Genomic DNA, 27,510 nt, shown 5'->3' with positions numbered 1-27,510 from the left:
GCATAAAGAAAAGATAAATATTTAAGGTGATGGATATCCTAATTACCCTGATTTGATCTTTACACATTATACCAATGTTTCAACTTATCACATGTACCCCCAAAATATATATATATACACATACATCAATTTTAAAAAGAAGGGAAAAAATAGGCAATGGACTTGAATAGACATTTCTCCAAAGAAGAAATACAAATGGCCAATAAGCACATGAGAAGATATTCTCAACATCATTAGCCATCATGGCTATGCAAATCAAAATCACAATGAGATAGTGTTTTATACCCACTATCATGGCTATAACCAAAAAGACAGATGATAAAAGAGTTGGCAAGGACGTGGAGAAACCGGAGCCCTGTGCATTGCTGGTGGGAATATAACATGGTATAGCCACTGTGGAAAACAGTCTGACAGTTCCTCAAACAGTCAAAGCCCTACTATATGACACAGCATTTCACTTCTAGTTATACATCCAAGAGAAATGAAAACATATGTCCACGCAAAAACTTGTACACAGATGTCTGTAACATCATTATTCACAATAACCAAAAAGTGGGAACAACCCAAATGTCCATCAATTGATAGACAAACAAAATATGGTGTATCCATACAATATACCAGTATTCAGCCCTGAAAAGGAATAAAGCAGTGATACATGCTACAATATCGAAATGAATGGCAAAAACACTATGCTAAATGAAGTAAGCCACACACAAAAGATCAAAGGAAGGACCACATATTATATGATCCCATTTATATGAAATGTCCAGAGCAGGCAAATCTCTACAGATAGAAAGTAGACTAGTGGTTGCCTAGCACTGGGGGGATGCCAGGATTGGGGGGTGATATATAAGGTAAGTAAGGTTTCTTTCTGAGGTGACGAAATGTTTTAAAACTGACTGTGGTGACAGATACACAACTATATGAATATACTATAAGCCATCAAATTATTCACTTTAAATTGGTAAACTGGTATATGAATTATATCTCAATAAAGCTGTGTAAAAAGTAAAATAATAACACGGATATAATTTGCATGCTCAGTGGACTACTTTTAGTCCATACTGCTCATCCTGGACTTGTCTTCTATAAACCTCTTACCTGCAGCACTAACACCATACTGTTTTTTCTGAAAGAGATATGAGCTACCATGTAAGTTTCCTCTAACGTTAATATTATTATCCTGTTTTATTGTTTGGTTTTTCTTTCTTTGCATTGGCCTGGGCTAGTGGTGGTAGGTTCCTTATCAATTCAGTTACTTGGCCATTAGGGGTGGGAGATAAGGCCAAGGGCTGTGGGTAACCTCAATCTGGGAACTCTGCCTCTGTGCACTACTTATGGAAACCTCCACAGCTGGAGGGAATGCCCAGTGTTGCTGGAAAGTGGCTCCTAGAATTCAGTTTCTCTCCCACTGTGGGTGACCTGGCCTCTGTGGTGAGAAGTCAGATCAGAGAGAATCACCTGTAACCTGAGGGATGAGAGCTGAGCCTGCTGTCCTGTTTGCTGCTGTTAGTCTACTGTGGCAGAGCAACTCCTGGGAGATGTTCCCATCTCTCTTACAACCTGCTGGTGCCTTCACCTGCAAAACCTGCCTCCACCAGGTTAGGTAAATTTCTGCTGTGGAGTGCCCACTCGTAGGAAGCCCAATCATAGAAAAATCTATGCTAAGGCTTACAGTGACACAGCTTCACTTCTAGCCACACTCTATAACTTGCTGATTTAGCATGAAGAAAACAGCTCAAAGCCAAAGTCTTCATCGTTCCTATGGTATCTATAAGCACAGTCCCTACTCTTTCAATTTGTTCAGAATTTCTTCCTTACCAAACACTGCACTCTCTGGAGAGGAAGACTCCCAGCATCTTTCATTTCTCCCAACCTGTATGTTCCTCTGAGTCATCATCATCAGAACACTTCTTCCTTCTCTAGGATACAACTCCGGCAAATTTGAATGAATAAGATTTATTTTGCAAATGGAATTGGTATTTAAAGGGTACTTCAAAAAGATGATTTTGAGAAGTTCCAGAAAAATTCTCCACGACACAATTTATAGCTGATGTGAATATTAATTTGCCCACAATATTTATGATTCAAGAAATTGCCAATTTAACTATAGTCCCAGAATCCACATAAGGAAAAGATTTTAAAGACATAAAAAAGCAACTGGAGCAAAACCCAGAAGAATCAACATGGATTCTCCTAAATCTGTACCTGAACTACTTTGATGCCCTCTAGAAATAAAGCCACAGAAACTCTTAGGCTAACTGTGACTAGCACAATAGAAAAAGGACTCATAATTCCTTGTACCAGTCCCTGCAATCACTGAACATTACCAGTTTTTAAAAACCTAATGGTTGGCCAGGTGCAGTGGCTCATGCCTATAATCCCAGCACTTTGGGAGGCCAAGGTGGGAAATCACCTGAGGCCAGGACTTCAAGATCAGCCTGGGCAACACAGCAATAACCCATCTCTACAAAAAATAAGAAAAATGAGCCAGGGGTGGTGGTGCATGCCTGCAGTCCCAGCTACTCAGGAGGCTGAGGCAAGAGGATCACTTGAGACCAGGAGCTCAAGGTTACAGTGAGCCATGATTAGGCCACTGCACTCCAGCCTGGTTGACAGAGTAAGATGCTGTTTCTTTAAAAAAAAAAAAAAAAAAATTAACTTTAAAAAACCTAATAGTAAAGGATATGGATTTGTCCAAAATCTGTGAACAAGTAACAAAATAACTATTACCCATTTCACTGTAGTGTCTAATGTAAATACCGTACTCTCCTCATAAATTCCTTACATGAACAGAGTGGTGCTCAGGTTTCTTTAGTGTCCCGTTCAGTATTCGCAGCGTGGATGGTAATTAAAGCAGGTATTACTATTCCACCTTGCAGATGAAGAAATACAGTCCAGAGACTTTATATCCTGGGAAGTGAATTAGGTGGGCCAAAATCCTGACTAACTAACCTATCATTTAGAACAGTGACTATGGATAAGAAATTTAACAACATCAATGTTTAAATAGATTCTTGATTTCTAGCTTTTGCTTAGGATACAGTAAACTGAAAAGAGCTACCCCATTCTTTGGGGGATGGGGATAATTTACAAAGTCACAACTTTTCTTGAACACATCAAAGTGCTGAGGTTGGAGATCAACCAACCAATCTGAAAAATAAGAAAAGGCAATGTCCTCCAAGCAGCTGCATGAGGCAAGCACTTGCTCACCTGGGGTAGATGCTAGACACCATGTACGACGCCAAGAAAAACTCAGTTAAAATGTGGAACAAACTGCCAAATGAGTGGTTGCCTGGTGCTGACGGTGGGCAAAGGAGCTGACTACAGAAGGAAGGGATGGAGGAGATCTGGAGGAAGGAATGGGAGTTCCACATCCTAACTGGGAGCTCACATGACCATACGCATTTGTTAAAACTCACAGAATGCCAAAAAGGTGAAAAACAACTGTAAAGACTGAATTTACTGTATGTGAAATTAAAAAAAGAACTCTTGTTTTAGAAGGAAGAGGATCTATTTGACAGTTACCCCATGATCTCTGCTATGTGGCCAATTCTCCACGTAACTGTCTTGGTACGGATGCATGAGTCCTCAAGGCCTCCGCAAATCAGCACTTTAATAAACCACCAGCAGAGTATGTGATCTTCCCAAATTCACTAATGTACAAATGCAAATGCTCACTTTCTTACTCTTCATAAGGGTTCCTGGGTAAGCCACCACAAGCAGGGAAAAATAAAGCAACGATGAGCTTGAATACTGGGCAACAGGCTGGCTTTACCTACTACCCTCGCCCACTGCCTCACCGCCACGCCAGGTGGCAGTTCAGGTGGCTCAAATTCACAATAACTCAGCAAAATGCCAAATCATACAGGTCACAAACCTTTGCGGTCACTTGCAGAGAGAAGAAAACTCAACCACCAAATCTGCAAATGCCTTCTGTTAAAAAACCACCTTCAAACAATTTAAAAGGGAGAGCAATGCAAGTCTGCGGCAGCTGCAGGTGCCATGACGAGCATGCAGACAGCTGCCCTGCCTAGAGGAAAGTGCTGGGCCACATCAGGACTGGCCAGAGAACGTCACAATCTCAGCATCCACCCCGTAAGAAGTATTACCAATTTTTAAGAGATTATGAAAAAAAAGTCTACACAGGAACTACCTCATTAGGGTTTCAGTAAAAAGAGGATAATACCATAAGGAAAATAAAATTTTCCCTCTCTTTAATAGCGGAGAATTACCATTAAGAGCAGCATGGGATACAGTAGAGATGAAAGATCAATGTAAAGAAATAAGTCACAGCAATGTGTTTAACCACTTCACTGACTTCAGAACAAAGAGCCTCAATACTCAACAGTATATACCACCTCTTCCTATATTAAAAAATTATTTAGTCCCTGGACTTTATCCCTTCTAACAGTTTTGCTATAGAATTTTATCGTAATTCCCAGGGAAAGGTTTACTTTATAATCTTTTAGGATAAACTTAATAAAGGGACAATTTAGACTATTGAAATTCTTTAATTATTGCACTAAAATGACAGTAAGAGCTCAATTTAAGCTTAGCTTAAGGCGTTCACTTTAGCTAGACATTAGTAAAATGATGATTACAAATAACAACTAGCTAAACTTAGGGTTTTTTAAATTCTGTTGACGTACATAATTAAACAGAACATGCAAACTCACCTGTGTTTCCTTTTAGATCAGTCGTTCTTAATAACTGATACTTATCAAAATGAACTGGGGTGATTTTCCAAAATATACAAATATACAAACGCAGTATTTCTCCCAGATCTACAGAATCCGTGGGGAGGCTCAACACATACCGGAAAATGTTCCTGTGATGTTTACATGCACGCACCCCTGACTATAATCACCATTCCAGATAACAGTCACTACATTTGAAAAGAATTATAGGCACCCCTCGCTTACCATGCTTCACAGGTATTGTGTTATTAATATTTACAAATTGAAGGTTTGTGGCAACCCTGCATAGAGTGAGTCTATGAGCTGCATTTTTCCAACAGCATGAGCTCACTTTGTGTCTCTGGGTCACAGTTTGGCAATTGTTGCAGTATTTCAAACTTTTTCATTATTATTATGTCTGCTAGAGTAATCTGTGCCCTTTGCTATCACTATGTAATTGTTTTGGGGTGCCACAAACTCTGCCCACATAAGAGAGTGAACCTAAGGGACAAAAATGTGTGCTCTGACTTCCCACCAACAGGCCATTCCTGTCTCTCTCCTTCTCATCAGGCCTCCCTGTTCCCTGAGACATGAGAGTAAAGCTGAGACAGGCTGAAAGCCGGGCCTCTTGCACCAAACTGCCAAGTTGTCAATGCAAAGGAAAAGTTCTTGAAGGAAATTAAAAGTGCTATTCCAGTGAACACACAGAGGATGATAAAGCAAAAAAGTCTTATTGCTGACATGAAGAAAGTTTTAGTGATCTCAAAAGAAGATCAAACCAGCCACAACATTTCCTTAAGCCAAAGCCCAACCCAGAGCAAGGCCTTTACTCAATCCTGTGAAAGCTGCGAGAGGTGGGGAAGCTGCAGCAGACACGCTGGAAGCAAGGGTGGTTCCCAAGGTGGAAGGAAAGATGCCATCCCCATAACATAGCAGCAAGCGCTGACGTAGAAGCCGCAGCAAGTTATCCAGAAGACCTAGCTAAGATCATTGATGAAGGTGGCTAACTGAACAACAGGTTTTCAATGTAGATCAAACAGCCTTATATAAGAAGAAGATACCATCTAGGACTTGCATATCTAGAGAGGAGAAGTCAACACCTGGCTTCAAAAGCATCAAAGGACAGGCTGACTCTCTTGTAAGGAGCTAATGCAGCTGGTGTCTTGAAGTTAAGCCAATGCTCATTTACCATTCCAAAAACCACAGGGCCCTCAGGAAATATGCTAAATCTACTCTCCCTATGCTCTATAAATGAAACAACAAAGGCTGGATGACAGCACATCTCTTTATGGCATGGTTTACTGAATATTTTAAGTCCACTGTTGAGACCTACTGCTCAGAAAAAGTTTCCTTTCCAATACTCCTGCTCATTAACAATGCACCTGGTCACTCAAGAGCTCTGATGGAGAGGTACAAAGAGGTTAATGTTGTTTTCATGCCTGTTAACACAACATTGATTCCACAGCCTGCGGAACAAAGAGTCATTTCAACTTTCAAGTCTTATTATTTAAGAGAGACGTTTCATAAGACTATAGCTGCCACAGAGAATGATTCCCCTGATCGATCTTTACAAAGCAAATTGCAAACCTTCTAGGCTGGGTGTGGTGTCTCACACCTATAATACTAGCACTCTGAGAGGCTGAAGCGGGAAGATCACTTGAGCTCAGCAGCTGGAGACAAGCCTGACCAAGAGTGAGACCTCATCTCTACTAAAAATAGAAAAAATTAGCTGGGCATGGTGCTGAGTGCCCGCAGTCCAAGCTACTCGGGAGGCTGAAGCAGGAGGATCACTTGATCCTAGGAGTTTGAGGTTGCTGTGAGCTAGGCTGACACCACGGCACTCTAGCTTGGGCAACAAAGTTGGACTCTGTCTCAAAAAAAAAAACCTTCTAAAAAGGATTCACAATTCTATGCCATTAAGAACATTAGTGGTTCGTGGGAAGAGGTCAAAATATCAACACTAACAGGCATTTGGAAGTTAATTCTAACCCCTATGAATGACTTTGAGGGGTGTTCAAGACTGCAGTGGAGGAAGAAACTGCAAATGAGGTGGAAGTAAAGGATGAGGAACTGCTTCTTATGGATGAGCAAAGGAAGTGGTTTCTTGAGACAGAATCTACTCCTGGTGAAGATGCTGTGAACATCGCTGAAATGACAACAAAGGATTTAGAATATTCCATAAACTTAGTTGATACAGCAGCAGCAGGGATTGAGACGATTAGCTCCAATCCTAAAAGAAGTTACATCGTGGGTAAAATGCTATTAAACAGCATCTCATGGTAGAGAATTCTTTCATGAAAGAGTCAATTGATGTGGCAGACTTCACGGTTACCTTATTTTAAGAACTTGCCACAGCCACCCCAACCCTTAGTAACCACCACCCTAATCACCGAGCAGCCATCAACGCTGAGGCAAGATCCTCCACCAGCAAAAAAAAAATTACTACTCAATGAAGGTTCAGATGATCGTTAGCATTGTTTAGCACTAAAGCATTTTTAAATTAAGGTATGTATATTGTTTTTTTAGACATAATGCTATCACATACTTTAAACAGACTATAGCATACCATAAACATAACTTTTATGTGCACTGCACTGGGAAACCAAAAAATTTGTGTCACTTGCTATATGGAGGTGGTCTGAAACTGAACTCGCAGTATCTCTGAGGTACGCCTGTACTTACTTGTTACAATTCCAGCCAAAGCAAAAACAAACTGATTTTCATCCGAGTTGAGCTCCTTAACATCACCATCCAGTGACTTCACAAAACTCTCCATTGTTTGACCAGTGATGTTGAAAAACTTCAAAGCTTTATCCTGAAAGTTTGGAAATGAAAGTGTCACGCCTTTTCACAGATACCAGTATGAAAACATTTTAAAAGTGCAGGATACAGAGGAAAGACTCTGATTTTAATTATAGAAGCAATATTTTAAAATCTATTCCTTCATTAAAAGTTCCCTTTAAGGTTGGGCATGAGAGCTCATGCCTGTAATCCCAGCACTCGGGCTCAAGCAACCCTCCCGTTTCAGCCTCCGAAGCAGCTAGGATTATGGGTATGAGCCACTGCACCCAGCTTAGCACAACTTTTTTCAAAAAAAAATCTTAACCAAAACCTCAATATATAAAAGAGATGAAGATGACTCTTCTGAGAGTTTAAATCTTCATTACTTGGCAAAAAATATTTCTAAGTTTGAAGAACCTTTGTGTTACAATACTTTCTTCGGAGTGCTAGGGTTCTGAAGAATAATTTAAAAACCAATACACATTTTAACACATTAAAAAAAATCAGAAAAAACAATGCATTTACAAATGGTAAGAGGGAACTTCATGGGCGACAGAAATATTCTAAAACTGGACTGTGGTGATGGATACGCAACTCTAGAAATTTGCAAAAAAACATCAAATTATACCCTTACAACTTTATGGTATATAAATTATACCTCAATTAAAGCTTGACAAACTTTTCTAACCACACTTTGTCTTTCTACCTAAAGTCAAACACAACTGTCATTTCTACAAGAGCTAAGTATTTATCCCTGGCTTCCTGCCACATGTCCACCTCTCCACTGTTATTTCCGTTCACAACCACACCCTCCTACCAGAGTCAGACCCGATCTTCTCCGGCTCCTCTTGCCCCTCAGCTGCCAGCTCCCACCACATCTTCATCCACCCCCACGACTCATACGCGTTCCTTCCTCCCCATGTCCCTGCAGAGCCACGCTCACTCCAGCCTCAGCTGCTAGAATGGCCCCTGACTAGTCTTCCTGTCTACACTGGATGCCCACAACTCCCGCCTCCTAATCCATCCTTACTGTTGGGTTAATCTTCCTCAAATTCTGCTCTCATCCCAACACTCCTTTACTTAAAAATCCTTAAGGAATCTAGTCCTACCACCTATAGAATAGAATCATCAACCTAGTATTTAAGGTCTCAAAATCACATTCCAACCTACCTTTCAAGTCTTATCTCCCCAGTACTTTATTACACTAACTCTCCACTGTGTCCACTGAGTGTCCCAGAACAAACCTTAAACTTCTCACCCAATGCCTCTGGTTATGCTGTTTGTCTTCTTGAGCTACCTTCCCGTTTTCTGCCATTTCTACCTACTCATCAAGGCCTATTTCAAATCCATCCCCTTCTGTGAAGTTCCCTGATACACACATCCATGCACGTGCACGCACACACTAATAATTGACCCTGGAACAACACAGCTTTGAACTGCTCAACTGTGCAGGTCCACTTACATGTGGATTTTTTTCAACAAAAGTTACATGGCACATGCCTGCCTCCCCTTCCACTTCCTTCACCTCTGCCACCCCTGAGACAGCACCACCAACCCCTCCTCTCTCTCTTCCTCCTCAGCCTACTGAATGTGAAGATGACAAGGATGAAGACCTTTATGATGGTCCACTTCCATTTAATGAATAGTAAATATATTTTCCCTTCTTTATGATTTTCTTAATAACATTTTGTAATTAGCTTACTTTATTGTAAAAATACAGTATGCAATACACATAACATACAAAATATGTGTCAGTTGAGTGTTTTATGTTATCAGTAACGCTGCTGATCAACAGTTGGATATTGGTAGTTAAGTTTTTGGTGAGTCAAAAGTTACACACAGATGTTCAGTTGTGCAGGGGATTGGTGCCCCAAACCCCTGCACTGTTCAAAAGTCAACTGTATATATACACACACACACAAACACACCCATACACATATGTATGCACGTTAAATAACATGTAACATTCAATACATTATTTATTACATTAACCATGAGATAATATATATAAAAGCACTTTAAACCTTCTTAAACTCATATACATGTAAAGTAATAATATTGAAGTGGTAATATCCACATATACCAAACAGGTTTCTAGAGAGAAGGGACTCTCATTTCATTCATTTTACATGCCCCCAGAGTACCAGCTTACATCGGACCATACATAGCAGGTATTCAATAACGATCTGATGAATGGACAGAAGCGAATGGACAGGCAGGTGTGGTGGCTCATGCCTGTAATTCCAACACTTTCAGAGGCCAAGGCAGGAGGATCATTTGAGGCCAGGAGTTCGAGACCAGCCTAGGGAACACGGTGAGACCCTATCTCTACAAAAAAAATTAAAACTTAGCCAGGCATGGTGGTGCACACCTGTAGTCCCAGCTACTCAAGAGACTGAGGCCAGAAGGACTGCTTGAGCCCAGGAGTTTGAGGCTGCAGTGAGCTATGATCAGGCCACTGCACTCCAGCCTGGGCGACAGAGCAAGACTCCATCTCAAAAAAAAAAAAAAAGACAGAAAGACATGAATTTGGTCTCTAAATCCCTTAACAGACAGGCTGCATCCTCTAAGTTACACAAGCACTGATCAACAATATTCAGACCGCCTGCCAGTGATGCTTACTCCTCCCAAAATGGCTTTGACGACCTCCTCGCTGCTGGAGACACCCCACAAGAGGGTACATGCTGCTGCTCCCATTTCTGTACAATACTCTGCCTGCTGTAGGAGTTGCTGCTTTGCTTCATTCAGCTGCTGTCGAAGAGCCAGTTTCTCCTGAAACCAAAACAAAATAAAATCAGAAAAATCAATAGCATTCAATCTTGAAATATCTCTATTACATTCCTCTTTCACAAAGATATTTATTAAAGAAATGTATACATTTCTTTATGGAATTATGGAAAACAGTTATAAATGAAAACTAGTCCTGAGAGAGCTATAATCCATATTTAAAAATAAAATTCAGAGGAAAAATTTCACTCTTAGAAAAGAACATACTATTGCATTATGGTTTATAAATAGCCCCAAAGATCTGAATTCATCTGCTTGAAGTAAAGTGAAAACACGAGACATCTCAAGTCCCAAGTGGCTATACCCAGCACCAGTACCAACTGGGACTCCTAAACGAAGTAACAGCCTAACCTGGCATCCACACACAGAGCAACATTTCTAATAAGGCGCTGCTGCCTCCAAATGGCGCACTCCATTGTAAGCAACACCATCTGCCAGAGGCAGACACCAAATAAAAGGCACTTGGACGCCCAGTAGTAGTTGAGGGAAAGAAGGACTGTAGAAAGACTCAGTCTCTGTAAATACATCCTTAAATCCTCATGAGAATATTGCCATACGTGCTAGTAAATATGAAATACACATCTATGAGCTGAACAAGGAAGACCAGAACTAAGACCAGGTAGGAGAGATGGGAGCAGGCATGGAGGGAATGTGGAGACAGGCCTCCTAGATGTTCCCAGCACACCAAGCCAGTGCCAGCATAACGACAACGGAGGCAAACAACAACAGGCTCTTACTCTCCCAGCAGCAGTGTCTGAGAACACCTGAAGCCGGGCAGGTCTCTGCCAGGGTGCTCTTTATAAGAGAGACAGGAACTGCCCTCTTCATGGCCGCTCTGACCACATTAGCACACCTCAAAGGCTGACCTTCAGGTAGGCCTGGGGTGACATGGGGCTTCCTGTCCTCCCCAACCACCAGCACCAGCACCACTCCTGGGACCTGACATTCCTTCAAAGGTCGTCACATTTCCTGACTTAATAAGCAAAAAACTGAAAAATATAAAAACCTAGATTAATTCATTTATACCAAATATAATTAGTTAAGTAAACCATAACATTAAAGTACATTAAATGTTTTAGACTTCTCTTTTAGAGACGTGAATACAGGACAATTAAAGTAGAGGGGGCTTTTCACTTGGGGAGAAAGGGAATTTGGGGGCCAGGAATCAAACATTGTTGACCTATAAACTGATGCAGGATGGCCCACTCATATTTACTTAGAGACAACATGTTTGGTATACAGAGCTTTACGCACACCCATACATATACACACACACTTATTTAAGGAGAAAAATGGTCATTGAGCCTACGACACACGCTAATACTGATGCGTGCAATTTATAAACTCTGGGTTTTTAATGTCTGATTTCATCATAACAACAATGTGGATTCCAAATTTGTCCTTCAGTTGTATGTAGCTGAACTGACTTAAGTCATGGTGATACATGGAAAAGTTGTATCAAAGCATTTGTTTTTGAAATTCTAGCCAGCTTTTCTCTCAAATGAAGCAGTCTGCATTCCAATTAATCTAGGTATGGTGGTTCTTTTATAAGGCCACGAAAGAACTGCTGAGAATGACCAGGCTAGACTTTCCTCACTGTAGTCACATTTCACAGTTGCAGGAGAATACGTCCCAATACAGAGCTGCACACAGAGAACAGTAATATCAAAAGAAAATTATTCTATTCCCAATAACATCAAAAATAAGAAAATAGGAATAACTTAAGAAAAGGATTGTAAGACCTGCACCGTGAAAACTATAAAGTATTACTGAGGGAAAGTTAAGAAGACAGATATAAATGGAGAGGCACACCATGTTCATAGTTTGGAGGGTTCAGTATTAGTAGGATGGCAATTCTCCCCAAATTGAGCTACAGATTCAACACAATCCCTATCAAAATCTCAGCAGGCTTTTTTGTACAAAGTGATAATCTGATTCTAAAATCTATATGGAAATGCAAAAGACTCAGAGTATCCAAAAAATTGTTTGGAAAAGAAAAACAATATTAGAAGACTAACACTGCCTGATTAAAAAAAAAAAATACCTACAATGAAGCTACAGAAATCAAACCAGCATAGTACTGGCATAAGGATGAGCATATAGATCAGTGAAACATTGATATTTATGTCAATCTTTAATAAAGGTTCCAAGGCAATTCAATGGAAAAAAGACAGTCTTTTCAACAACTGATGCTAAAACAACTATTCATATGCAAAAAAAATTAATTCAAACTGAATCACAGACCTAAATGTAAACTTTTCAAAGAAAATATTTCTGACTACGGTCTAGGCAAATATTTCTCAGATATCACAACAAAATCATCATGATCTATTAAAAAAATAAATTGAACTCCATCAAAACTTAAAACTTTTACTCTTCAAAAAAAAACCATTAAGAAAGTGAAAAAACAATCCACAGACTAAGAGAAACTATTTCTAAATCATTCAAAAAAGGACTTGTATCCAGATTATATAAAGAATCTTACAAGTCAATAAGACAAACCCAATTAAGAATAGACAAAAGATATGACTAGACATTTAACCAAAGAAAACATATGAATGAATAATAAATACATGAAATGATGCTCAACTTAATAAGCCATGAGGAAAACGCAAATTAAAACCACAATAAGATACCATTACACACCCACCAAAATGACTATAGTCCAAAGGACTCAGAAAGCAAGTGTTCACAAGAATACAGAAAAAGTGGGACCATCATACACTGCTGCGTATTAGGTTATTAAGTATGAAAAGTCCAATTTCCTTAAGTACTAAGTTTGACAGCTGATATCACTGACATTTCACTTTGACACTTCTTGTTTTATTTTAATTATGAAGGTACATGGTCAGTCTTTTCAAATGCATCTTCTGGCTTGTGATTATCTTTCAAATTTTTTTAGAGCAATTTTTGTGAAATCATGGATGAGTCAAAAATTCATGTTATTTTCGAATATGAGTTCTGTCATGGAATTAATGCAGCGCAAGACACCTCGAAATATCATTGTGTTTGGGGAGGATGTGGCTAATGAACACACAATACATGGATGGTTTGAGAAGTTCTGTTCTGGTGATTTTAATCTTGAAAATGAGCCACATGGGCGACCTGAGACCAAGGTAGATAATGAGGAGCTGAAAGCTGTAGTGGAAGCGAATCCATCTCAACCTCCACGTGAATTAGCAGCAATGTTTGACGTTACTATTCCAACAATATTGGACCATTTGAAACAAATGGGCAAGGTAAAGAAGCTGGATAGATGGGTTCCACATGAATTAAATGAGCATCAGAAGAGAAATTGTCTCGAAGCTTGCCTTTCTTTGCTGTCACAACATAAAGGTGAACCATTTCTACACCGTATTGTGATGTGTGATGAAAAATGGATTCTATAAGGGCACAAATAGGGTTGATCTCTCATGACCTAATCACCTCCCAAAGGCCCCACCTCCTAATACCATAACCTTGAAGGTTAGAATTCAACACACAGATTTTGAGGGGGGACACAAGCATTCAGACCACAGCATTCATTAACCTTTCACTTAATGGTTTTACCATTCATTGATGATCATTGCCTGAATCAATGATTTCATTAGAAGTTGCCAACAGTGTTTTTCTGTCACTCATCCATATTGATTAGCTATACTTTTCAGGAAACAAGAACTTTCCCTCCCCACCTGGAGCTATCCGTTACCTGAAAGTAGATTCCTATGGCAAATCAGAATAATGCTCAATTTTTCTCTTTAAATACCATTTCAAAGTACAGACTTGGTGTGATTGCCAACTCCAGTTGTGACAAAAGGATTGGCTTGAAGGAGCCTGCTTGTCCCTTTTGCCATGTGAGGGCACAGCAACAGGGTGCCATCTATGAAGCAAAGAATGAGCCCTCACCAGACACTGAATCTGCCGGTGCCTTGATCTTGGACTTCCCGGCCTCCAGAACTGTGAGCAATAAATTTCTGTTGTTTATAAAGAAAAAAAAAAAAAAAAAGAAAAGAAAAATGGATTCTTTTTGACAATCATAAGCATTCAGCATAATGGCTGGATAAAGATGAAGTGCTGAAACACAGTCTAAACCCAAATACTCATCAAAAAAGCTAATGGTGTGTGTTTGGTGGTCCAGCACTGGTACTGTCCACTACAGCTTCATCAAACTTGGTCAATCAACTACAGCACATGTCTACTGCAACCAATTGGACAAAATGATGAGGATGTTTGCAATTAAGCAGCCAAGATTGGCCAATAGCACAGGCCAATACTCTTGCAAGACAACACTGGACCACATGTTGCACAAACAATGCTGCTCAAACTATAAAAGCTGGACTTGGAAACTCCTGTCATCCACCATATTCACCAGACCTTACAACAACTGACTACCACTTCTTCCAGGCTTTGGACCCCTTCTTGCAAGGAGAAATATTCAATTTGCAACAAGCTGTGGAAAACACCTTTCACCATTTCATCACCACTTGCTCTCCAGTCTTCTCTGATGCTGGCATAAACAAGCTACCGTTAAGATGGCAAAATTGTGTCGATCGTTTAGGCACATACTTTGATTAATTGTACCACTTCTTGTTGGAGACATAATAAACTACGTTTTTGATTCAAAATCAGACATTTCATATTCAATGAACTACTAGACTGTAGAATGGTACTCTACACTTTGGTAGTTTTTCAGAAAGCTAACCATATACTTACTATACAAACTAGCAATTTCACTTCTTGATATCTCCCCAAGGAAAGTGAAAACATATGTCCAAACAAAAACTTGTATATCAATGTTCATAGTGGCATTATTCTTAACAGTCAAAAAATTAGAAACAATCTAAATGTCTACCAAGTGGTGAATAAAGAAAATGTGATATACCTATACAATGGAATATTACTTTGCAATAAAAAGGAACAACTGACGTATGCTATAACATGAATGAACCTTTGAAACATTATGCCAGACACAAAAGACTACATATTATATGATTCTATTCTTACAAAATATTCAGAAAAGGCAGAAAGATAGAAAGTAGATCAGTGGTTGCCTAAGTTATTTATAGTATGCCATTTTTATGACATTCTTGAAATGGCAAAATTAGAGAGATGGAGACGACATTAGCCACTGCCAGGACCTAGGCATAGAAAGTGGCTATAAAGGGGAAGGAGAGCAGGGACTAGTTGTAAACAGACATGTGATGGAAATGTTCTAAAAACTGGACAAAATCCAACACTCACTCACAATTTTAAAAAGTTCTCAGCAGACTAGGAAGAGAGGATAACTTCCTCAATTTTATAAAAAAGCATTTACAAAAAACCTACACCTAAAATCATCACTTAATGCTAAAAGACTGAATACTCTCCCTTGAGATCAAGAACAAGGCATCACCGTTATTCAACATAGTGCTGGAAGTTCTAGCCAATGTAAGGCAGCAAGAGAAAGAAATAAAAGGTATACAAAGCAGAAGGAAGAACTAGAACTGTCCCTATCTGCAGATGACATGATTGTCCATGTAAAAAATTTCAAGGAATCTGTAAAAGAACTCCTAGAACTCAGAAGTAAGTTCAGCAAGCTCAGATGATACAAGATAAACCCACAAAAAACAATCGCATTTCTATGTACTAACAAAAAAGTGGATACCAAAATTAAAAACACAGTACCGGCCAGGCGCGGTGGCTCACGCCTGTAATCCTAGCACTCTGGAAGGCCGAGGCGGGTGGATCACTCGAGGTCAGGAGTTCAAGACCAGCCTGAGCAAGAGACCCCGTCTCTACTAAAAATAGAAACAAATTATCTGGCCAACTAAAAATACATATAGAAAAAATGAGCCAGGCATGGTGGTGCATGCCTGTAGTCCCAGCTACTCGGGAGACTAAGGCAGTAGGATCGCTTAAGCCCAGGAGATTGAGGTTGCTGTGAGCTGGGCTGACGCCAGGGCACTCACTCTAGCCCAGGCAACAGAGCAAGACTCTGTCTCAAAAAAAAAAAAAAAAAAAAAAGTATCATTTACAGTTACTCCAAAGAAAATTAAATACTTAGGTTAAAATCTAACACATGTATAGGATCTATATGCTGAAAGTTGCAAACTGCTGATGAGAGAAGTTAAAGACAACCTAAATAAACAGAGAAACATGCTGTTTATGAACTGAAAGATTCAACATAGTAAAGACATCAATTCTCCACAAACTGATCTACAGATATGCCACAATTCCTATTAAGATCCCAGCAAGGTTTTTTGTAGACATAGACAACCTTATTCTAAAATTTATGTAGAATAGCAAAGAACCCAGAATACTTAAAACAACTTTGAAGAAGAGCAATAGAATGGGAAGAATCATTTTACCCAATGCTAAGGAGCTCCCTATGCAGCTACAGTAACCAAGACAGTAAGATACTGGTAGAAGAACAGATCAATGAACCAGAGTAGAGAACCTAGAATAGACCGAGGCCAATATGCCCAGCTGATTTTTGACGAAGGTATGAAAGCAATTCAATGAAGGAAACATAGTCTTTTCAACAAATAGTGCTGGAACAATGGATGACAATAGGCCAAAAGAAAAAGTTAACCTGGACCTAACCCTCACATCTTATACAAAAATTAACTCAAAATGGATTATAGACTTAATGTAAAACTATAAAACTTTTAGGGAAAAAAAATAGGAGAAAATCCTTGGGACATAGGGGCTAAGGTGAAAAGCTCTTAGACATAACACCAGGAGTATAACCTATAAAAGGAAAAAAACCAATAAATTGGACATCATCAAAATTAAAAACTCCTGCTCTGTGAAAGAACCTGTGAAGAAGATTTAAAAAAAACCAGCTACAGACTGAGAGAAATTATTCGCAAAACACATATCCAACAAAGCACTTGTATCTAGAATATACCAAGAACTCAAACTCAAAAGGAGGAAAGAAAAATCCAATTAGAACATGAGTAAAAGACATGAACAGACATTTCACAAAAGAGGATACACAGACAACAAATAAGGACATGAAAAGATGTTCAACATCATTAGCCATCAGGGAAACGCAAGCAAATTAAAACTGCAACACACCTATCAGAATGCCTAAAATAAAAAGTAGTGATAATACCAAATGCTGGTTAGGCTCTGGAGCAAGTGGATCACTCACACATTGCTGGTGGGAGTGTAAAATGGTACAGCCATTCTGGAAAACTTGGCAATTTCTTACAAAACTATTAAATAAAAATGCACTTACCATATGACCCAGTAATTGTACTCTCAGGCATTTATCCCAGAGAAATGAAAACCTATTCACACAGAACCTATTCACAGATATTCACAGCATCTTTCTCAGTAATAGCAAAACCTGGAAACAATCCAAATGTCTTTCAATGGGATAATGGTTAAACAAATTGTGATGTTATCCGTACCATGGAGTACTATGTAGCAATAAAAATGAACAAATGAACAAACTATCGATATATGCAACAATTTGGATGGATCTGAATGAAAAAAGTTGATCTCAAAGGCTATTTACTATATGCCATCTTTATGACATTCTTAAAATAACAGAATTAGGGAAACGGAAACTACATTAGCTATTATTGCCAGGGCCTAGGCATAGGGAATGGGCGGCTGTGGCCATAATGGGACAGCAGAAGAAAGCCTTGCAGTGCTGAACAGCTCTGCATCTTGAGTGCAGTGGTGGTTACATCAATCTACAAATGGCATGAATGGCATAAAACTCTGCACATACACACGCACACACACACAAAAGAGTACATACAAAACTGGTGAAATACAAAGAAGTCCAGATAAAACTGGTGAAACTAGAATAAGCTCTGTGGATTGTAGCGATGCCAGTTTCCTGGTCTTTATCTTGTGCCACAGTTATGCAAGATGTTACCACTGAGGAAAACTGGGTGGAGGGTACAGGGAACTTCTCTGAACTTTTTGCAACTTCCTGTGCATCTATAAGTACTTCAAAAAATTTTTTAACTAAACAATAAACAAACTGGATTGGGATGGTAATTGTACAACTATATAAATTTACTGAAAATTATCAAACTGTGTACTTTTATAATAGAAGTATTGTGTTATATAAAATATACTCCAATAAAGCTGTTTCAAAGAAACAATAATCAAACCCTGATATATTTCCCTATTTAAAGTAAATGCTCATATGCAATAGACTGTTGTTTTGTTTTTTTTTTGAGACAGAGTCTCACTCTGTTGCCCAGGCTAGAGTGAGTGCCGTGGCGTCAGCCTAGCTCACAGCAACCTCAAACTCCTGAGCTCAAGCGATCCTCCTGTCTCAGCCTCCCGAGTAGCTGGGACTACAGGCATGCACCACCATGCCCGGCTAATTTTTTTTTTTAATATATATTTTTAGCTGTCCATATCATTTCTTTCTATTTTTAGTAGAGATGGGGTCTCGCTCTTGCTCAGGCTGGTCTCGAACTCCTGAGCTCAAACGATCCGCCCACCTCGGCCTCCCAGAGTGCTAGGATTACAGGCGTGAGCCACCGAGCCCGGCCTGCAATAGACTGTTAAGCACAAAACTTTCAAGATTCCTTCAAATCTTTCTGTAGTTCATTTTTTATTTTAGCTGATACACTATTAGCGTAAGTTAATTTTTCTTTAGAAAGTTTCTTGAAATATTGTACTAATGCTTACAACAACTTCCTTTTATTATTATTTTTTTTCTGTTTTATTTATATATAGTTTTTATTTCAGCACATTATGGGGGTATAAATGTTTAGGTTATGTATATTGCCCTTGCCCCACTCGAGTCAGAGCTTCAAGAGTGTCCATCCTCCAGACGGTGCGCACCACACCCATTAGGTGTGTATATACCCATCTCCTCCTCCCCACTCCCACCTGCCCAACATCCAATGAATATTATCCCTATATGTGCACTTAGGTGTTGATCAGTGAAACCAATTTGATGGTGAGTACATGTGGTGCTTGTTTTTCCATTCTTGGGATACATCACTTAGTAGAATGAGCTACAGCTCTATCCAGGATAATACAAGAGGTGCTAGATCACCATTGCTTTTGTGACTGATTAGAATTCCATGGTATACATATACCACGTACCCCCATAATGAGCTGAAAAACAAAAAAAAAAAAAAAAAGAAAAGAAAAGAAAAGTAGAGTTTGGGACTGAAAACTAGTACAACCTCTGTGGAAAGCAATATGAAGATACCTCAAAGAGATACAAGTAGAACTGCCATTTGATCCAGCAATCCTATTATCTTAAAGGTAGCAAGTCTTTCCTTAAAAATTAAAAATATAGATAAGAGGCATTATATGTAACCAAAATGTACCCCCATAATATTCTGAAATTTGAAAAAAAAAAAGAAAATGAATTAAAAAAAACTCAAAAAAAGAGTACCAATGTTAAAATTTATATACTTACAATTTTCAAATAAAATAACTCTCTAACTTATAAAAAATATGGGTAACAAAAAAACAGCAGTCCATATTTCAGTTAGTTGATTGACCATGGAAGGTGTGTGCCATAAGAAAACAACACATGGAGATCGAAACCATAGTAACTAAGATGCCTGCTCCTCAGAGAGGAAACAGTTTAACTCTGCACATTATCTGTGACAGTTTCACACACTTAGGAAAGCCACTAAGTAAGCTCCTCAAGCAGATACTTCGTGAAAAGCCATATCTAACCTTAAAGTAACAGTATAGTCCTTCAAAAGTAATTCAATATTCTCCAACAGCTGCACCTACACCATGAAGCTGGGACCTTTTCCTCTAGAGTTCAAAGGCTGCTATTGTCAGGACTCCTCCCTGGCCATCCTCCTGACATCATAAACAGGTATCAAGTCCCAACACGCCTGCTGTACTGACCCCAGGCAATCCTCGTGGAGGAAACCTCCCCAACGAGGCCAGGAACAAAGCCTTCCCTGTTCCAGCAGCCTTTCTTTAGGGATTCAGGAGCTGCTGCTCACACAGCACACTTCTTTATGATTTTGAATCCATACCTTGTTTCTGACCTTTTTTTACATACTGGATTCAGTAACTTCTGCCTTTTCCTAATTATTTTTACTCATAAGGAAGTACTTACTAACAATAATCTAATTTAGGATCCTAGTCCCTGGATTCTTTCCTGGTTCCTCAACTCTAAAATAAGCTTCCAGAGTCCTGCCTAAGGGTCATACAGGCCTGGACAGAGACCACAGAAAAGGCTACAGAAAAGGTAGTTGCCAGAAGAGAAATGGCCTCATCACAGCAAACCTGCAGGGTTCCCATCTGTATTAAACTGGCAGGACTATGCAACAGGAAATTTAACTGGGAAATAGGAAATAGTTTAAGTTAAAATGTTCCCACATTTTAACTAAGGTCAAAGTACCAGGGAAATAACACCCTGGTGATTTGAAACTATTAATACTTTGCCACAGCCATTTTATCCTTCTACACTGGCATTTACTGGGATGGCTTATTTCTACATGTAACATGTAAAATGGCAGCAAAACATGCACTTTCCCCGTGTCTATCAATTTTCTAAAAAAGGAAATCTGAGATTCTGCTCAATTTAAGCTTCAACCTTAACAAAGATATGTCAGCAATTTAAGGAAGGATTGGACCAACGAATTGCATTTCTAACATTTATCAATTCCTTCTTACCTGCTTGTCAACTTCTTTCAGTCCATGAAAGATTTAGACTCAGACAAACTAACCGGACTACTGCTTTTTTATTATGGTCTAAATAAAATATGACAAAAGTTAAATTTCAAATTAAATATGTGGTGTTTAGCCTAACTCAGATTTAAGAATGAAACTCTTTCCTACCCTTTTCTACTTGCTCAAACATTCGGAATTCCTTTACGAGAGGAGGCGGAATGAAACACAGCTCGGCACACAGGCAATGCAGACTTGGATCTGCGACTTAAGCCTCCTGTTAGCAGCACGTGCTGATACACCTGCGCTGGGAGAAGCACTGGGCTGCACAGACAGCTGCTCACACCCGCCAGTGCACAGTGAACATTCCATGCATACTAGCTACTGTCATTAGTACCACTGTCTTGTTATTCAAAAATAAAAATACATCCAAACCCCAACTTTGACAAGAAGTGGTAGAATAGTTCTAGTTTTATAGAATCAGAAATATTAGGTCATTAACCATGAAATGTCCAATTTCCTTAAGTACTAAGTTTGACCGTTGATATCTCTGACATTTCCCTTTGACACCTCTTGGGGTTTTCTTTCCCCTGTTGTGAAGGTACATCCTCAGTCTTTCAAACACACATTTTGGCTTGTGATTATCTTTCAAATACTTTTTAGAGCAATTTTTGTGACACCATAGATAGCTTAAAAATTCATGTTATTTTTTAATATAAGTTCCATCACGGAACTAATGCAGTGCAGACAGTTCAAAATATCATTGAAGTGTTTGGGAAGGATGTGGTTAATGAATGCACAGTACGGCCATGGTTTGAGAAGTTCCATTCTGGTGATTTTAATTTTGAAAGTGAGTCATATGGGTGACCTGAGACCAAGGTGGATAATAATGAGCGGAAAGCTGTAGTGGAAGCGAATCCATCTCAACCTATGCATTATCAGCAAGGTTTGACATTACTGTTCCAACAATATTGGAACATTTTGAAACAAACTGGCAAGGTAAAGAAGCTGGACTGATGGGCTCCACGTGAATGAAACAAGCTCATCTTGAAGCTTGCCTTTCTTCACTGTCACGACATAAAGGCAAACAATTTCTATACCACATTGTTATGTGTGATGAAAAACAGATTATTTTTGACAACTGCAAGCATCCAGCACAATGGTTGGATAAAGATGAAGTGCCAAAACACAGTCCAAAACCAAATATCATTAAAAAAAAAAAAGCTAGTGGTGTCTGTTTGGTGGTCTAGCGCTGGTATTATCCACTACAGCTTCATGAAACCTGATCAATCGATTACAATGGATGTCTACTGCAACCAACTGGAGAAATGGTGAGGAAGCTTGTGATTAAGCAGCCAGGACTGGTCAATAGAGACAGGTCGATCCTCTTGCAAGACTACATGTCGCAAAAAACAATGCTGCTTAAACTAGAGAGGCTAGAACTGGAAACTCTATCATCCACCGTATTCACCAGACCTTGCACCAACTACCACTTCTTCCAGGCTTTGGACCACTTCTTGTAAGGAAAAATATTCAATTCTCAACAATCTGTGGAAAACACCTTTTGCGATTTCCTCGCCAACCTCCAGGCTTCTCTGCTGCTGACATAAACAAGCTATTGTTAAGATGGCAAACCTGTGTCGATAGTTTAGGTGCATACTTTGGTTAATTGTACTGCTTCTCGTTTGAGATATAATAAACTTTTGATTCAAAATCGGACATTTCATATCTAATGACATAATAATTTATGCCATATAAAAATTAAAAATATGTAATTTTTAAGAAATATCAGTCTCTCTTAATGTTAAAATAAAACTGGTTACACTTCTAAAATATCAGTAAATAACCCCCAAATTAATTGCAAGTATTTCTGATTTAGTATATCTCCACTCATAAGTCATTATATGCATGATATTTTTTCCCCCGAGATTCTTATTACTACGGTTTTTCCCCACCAACACTCACGTTGAATTTTGATGCCTAATGGGGCAGTGTTAGGAGGTGGGTCTGGTGGGAGGTGTTTGGGTTTTGAGGGTGGATCCGTCATGAATAGATTAATGCCACCCCCCACAGGGGTGAGTGACTTCTTGCTCCGGCAGGAACTAGTCCTAGTTCCTAAGAGAGCGGATTGTTAAATAGAATCTGGCTTCCTTGGTTTCTCTCTGGCCATGTGATCTCTTTGCACACACCCATTCCCCTTCCACTTTCTGCCAGGAGTTCAAGCAGCCTGAGGTCCTAACCAGCTACAGCTGGCCAATCTTGAACTTTCCAGCCACCAGAATTATGAGCCAAATACACCTCCTTTCTTTACGAATTACCCAGCCTCGGGTATTCTGTTATAGCAACACAAAACAAACTAAGACAATATGAACCTTTACGTTTTAGAGCAAACTTTTAAACATAAAAATTAAAGGCACCAAGTGAATGGTCATAACATGTTAAATGGTCATAAAATCCAACTGTTAGAGCCAGGTGATGTGCAGCTGGATCCCTGGAGCCCAGGAGTTCAAGACCACCCTTGGCAATACAAGAAGACCACATCTCTTGAAATAAAATCATTCAATTGTTCACCCTACCTTCCAACCCACTCAGACTACATACATTTAAAAATACAATCTCTCGAGGATTCAGGGCAAAAAATTAAGACCCACTGCTTGTTGCAAGTTAAAGGCTGTAAGCCAACCCTACTTTCTGGCATTGTGGGAGCCTGTCCTTGAGCATGGTACCTTTTTTTCTCTCATGCTGTCAGCCTGCACGGTTTCCAGGCGGGATTTAAAGTGTTCACAATCCATTTTCAGCTGCTCTAATTCTTGCTCTTTCCTTTCCAGGTCTAGAAAAAAAAGACATAAAAATACTCAAGATATTTCAAATCACTAATCTCTCCTAAGCATCTATTTTACCCAATCTTCTTGTAGTAAAACCTGCAATGGTTTCTTAGGTGGTAACATTTGCATTTCTGATTTCTAACTGGTTCTTGAATAACCAATATTCTAAAAGTCTAGTTTTTTTAAGTTCTTATCAGTTTCTAGCCCACAGCAGAAAGGACTTTTTTGGTTGTTTTCTGTTTAGTTTTTAAGGCCTCATTTTACTGCCAGACTTGTACGCAAGGCTTCAAGAAAATGTGTTACTTAAAGGACTGAAAGCAGAGCTGAGAAGCCTGACTGTCTCATGGCACAGGCTTGTATCTGCTCCATAAAAAGCAGAAGGCAGCTCAGTGAGTGCAGAGTGCCAGCACAGGCTGGTTCCCAAAGCTGGTCTCACCAACTGGCAGACTGACTCAATGGGAACAACCGCAGTAGTACTCAGTCAATGGAGGAGGGAAAGCAGCAGCGATCAGACAAGAAAATGCTACAGTGCTACATGACACTTCCTCTTCACCAGACTCATTTGGTTAATGAGTCCAGTGACCCACAAAAATCCCAACAGAAATCCACATCAATAAATTACCCAAAAGTATTATCAACTTTAAATTAAAAACAGTATGTTGCAGAAATACATTCAAAAAATCAAATACACAATTCAAATTTTTTTAAGTGCTTGATCTCAAGGGCTGAGAACTCATCAATTTTTACGCCAACACATACCAAGATTTGAGGGTGCTAAGAGCTAATGGTATAACTTTTCTGTTTATAGTAGCAATGCATTAGGACCATGATTCTCAAATTTTAGTGTACATCAGTATCACCCAGAGAACTTGATAAAACACAGTCTGCTGGGCCCCGTACACGGAGTTTCTGATTTAGCAGGTCTGCGGTGGGCCTAAGAATGGACATTTCTAACAAGTTTTCATGTGAGGCTGATGCTGCTTGTCTGGGTACCCAAACTTTCAGAATTGCTTCAGGGGAATAGTCTGCTCTCTCAGCACTAACAAAACGAAATGAACACACAACACACAATCAGCACAGCAAATGAGGGAACCCAGCCAAAGGAATGTGAAAAAGAAAAAAAAAAAAAATGGTCTGTGATGACTACAAGAGCCTCAAAGAGCCAGAGGCCTGGAAATAAAACATTACTCCACCCTAGCGGAGAAAACACTCAGACACTCCTCTACTAAGTGTAGACAGAAAAAAAAAAAAAAAAAAGGGATGGGGCTATAGAACCCAGGGTCCAAGAGGGCACAGGGAAGCTCCAAGAAACTTGTGGAGACTGCCTAAAACTACATGGGTACCCCAAAAGCTCTGGAGGAAGAGATAAAGGGAGTCTCTAATTTTTTACAGACTCTTTGCTCTAGAAGGAAGATTAGAACCTAAAGGTAAGTATTCAGACCAGCTAGAGATTATAAAATTGGCTGGAAAAGCTTCTCTTAAAATGTGTTTCTTAAAAATCAGGGCAAAGTAACTTTGGACTATTTATTCTCCCTTAAATCAGAATCTTCTTTTCTGCTCTTCTAAGAAATACTGGGCCTCAACTTGACTTTTATTGGAATTCTTTGGCCACCCAAGATCAACTACCAAGCATTATCCTTTAAAAACTATATAGTTGCATATTTTAACAGTGTTAAATGAAAAGAGGTTGTTTTTAACGGTATGAAAAGACATTTATACATATACACACATTATAATCACATAAAATACATACCACCTATGTCACAAAGAGAGACAAAATGAAAAAAGGAACTAAGATGAAATTATCTATGCTTTAACATTCTTTGCATTTGACTTAAACCTTGCTTCTATAATTAAACTATATAGTACTCAAAGATGGTAAAGAAGATAGGAAATCATACCTGTACAAGCTTTATCGTATCATCTGTAGGAATTAATTTTGACCACCTAAAAGACTCTCTTTCATTATGGTAATTTCATTATCTATGTGGTTGTATGTAACCTTAGTGTAGGCGTACCAAAGGGACAGAGCTAAAACATCCCACTGAAAAACAGGCAACCCACAGAATTCTAGATCAGTGATCAGAGAGGCCACACCCATCCACACGAGGCTCCCATGGAGGTGGCAGGTGCCTTTCCGCTGTGTGAGGCAGCCTCCTTGTGGCCAGATGGGAGCATTGCTGCCGCCTTGTAACGAAACTCCTACTTTGCATCCTCAGCTTGGCCCACTGCATGGTACCTAAAACGACTGAGGGCAGGGATTTTCATCAGTTTTATGCTATACCCCAAAAGGCTAGAAAAGTATATGGAACACAGTAGGCACTACAATTATATTCACCACACGAATGAATTTCACTCTTTTATACATTCCTTGAACAGCAAAAACATGGCTACTTTGGTTATCAGTATGTCTCATTCTTGTATAATGAGAACATACTGCTTTTGCAATTTTTTTTAAAAACAGGGACAGAAATAATATGGACTGGTCCAGGCGCAGTGGCTCACACCTATAATCCTACCACTTTGGGAGGCTGAGACAGGAGGATCACTTGAGGCTAGGAGACGAGACTAGCCTGAGCAACACAGCAAGACCCCTTCTTTACAAAAAAACTTTTTAAATAAAAAAAAAATTAACTGGGTGCAGTGGCACATGCCTGTAGTCCCAGCTACTCAGGAGGCTGAGGCAGGAGGATTGTTTGAGCCCAGGAGTTTACAGTTGCAGTGAGCTGTGATGATGCCACTGCACTCTAGCCCAGGTAACAGAGTGAGACCCTGTCTCAAAAAAAAAAAGAAGAAGAAGAAGAAGAAGAAGAAAGAAAGAAAGAAAAGAAAAAGAAATAATATGGACAGTAAGTAATACATTAGAAGCAATCTAAATCATAGACCATTTCAACATCTATTTATCTTCTAAAACTACAATCCTTTCTTGATATAGTTTTAATAACATGAGAATGACTATCTCTTTTTTTTTTTTTTTTTTTTTGGTTGAGACAGAGTCTCACTTTGTTGCCCAGGCTAGAGTGAGTGCCGTGGCGTCAGCTTAGCTCACAGCAACCTCAAACTCCTGGGATCAAGCAATCCTCCTGCCTCAGTCTCCCGAGTAGCTGGGACTACAGGCATGCGCCACTATGCCCGGCTAATTTTTTCTAATATAGATTTTTTAGTTGTCCATATAATGTCTTTCTATTTTTAGTAGAGACGGGGTCTCGCTGTTGCTCAGGCTGGTCTCGAACTCCTGACCTCGAGCGATCCACCCGCCTCGGCCTCCCAGAGTGCTAGGATTACAGGCGTGAGCCACCGCGCCCGGCCTAGAATGACTATCTCTTAACACTCAATATAGTTTATTCACAGGGAAGGTACAGAAAACTATTATGGGCAGGATACAAAGATTTGTAAGCAGCATTGCTAAAACACTGATTAAAGATATTAAAACTGTACAAAAGGGATCAATTGCTAGCCAGTGCTTTATCACCTAGTATGCTTATAGTAAATCATTTCATGTTACTATGAAAATATTTCATCAAAATACCTAAGGAAACAGTCTCAAAACTAAAAGGCTTTTTAATACCTGTTAACTTTTACCTTCTTAATATACTCTAATAGGTTTAGAAAAGATTTTAGAATAAGCTACTAATGAATTCCATCTTCACTTTAAGCTGAGATTTGGGGAGTATGTTCATTTCTTGGAGCTGTGGTAACAAAGTACCAGAACCTGGGTGGCTTAGAACAGCAATGTTTCACCTCACAAGTCTGGAGGCTTCAAACCTGAAATCAAGGTGCCAGCAGGGCCACGCTCCCTCTGAAACCTATATGGGAAGGATCCTTTCTTGCCAATTCCACCTGTGGTAGCCCCA

General features: G+C 39.4%; 1 protein-coding gene across 1 annotated transcript in view; it reads right to left on the bottom strand.

Moving 5' to 3' along the window:
- HSF2BP (heat shock transcription factor 2 binding protein) overlaps window positions 1-27,510 on the bottom strand; it is a 108,570-nt gene that overhangs the window by 68,480 nt on the left and 12,580 nt on the right. The window contains exons 4-6 of the mRNA XM_069472242.1: window positions 23,558-23,661; window positions 10,083-10,232; window positions 7,362-7,494 (exon numbers count right to left, since the gene is read on the bottom strand). Of these exons, the coding sequence (XP_069328343.1) occupies window positions 7,362-7,494; window positions 10,083-10,232; window positions 23,558-23,661 (387 nt within the window). The remainder of the gene's footprint in view (window positions 1-7,361; window positions 7,495-10,082; window positions 10,233-23,557; window positions 23,662-27,510) is intronic.

Source organism: Eulemur rufifrons, chromosome 7, assembly GCF_041146395.1.
Source record: "Eulemur rufifrons isolate Redbay chromosome 7, OSU_ERuf_1, whole genome shotgun sequence".
NCBI classification, from domain to species: domain Eukaryota; kingdom Metazoa; phylum Chordata; class Mammalia; order Primates; family Lemuridae; genus Eulemur; species Eulemur rufifrons.
Note: the sequence above shows the minus strand (reverse complement) of the source record. Positions and strands in the feature narration are given on the sequence as shown.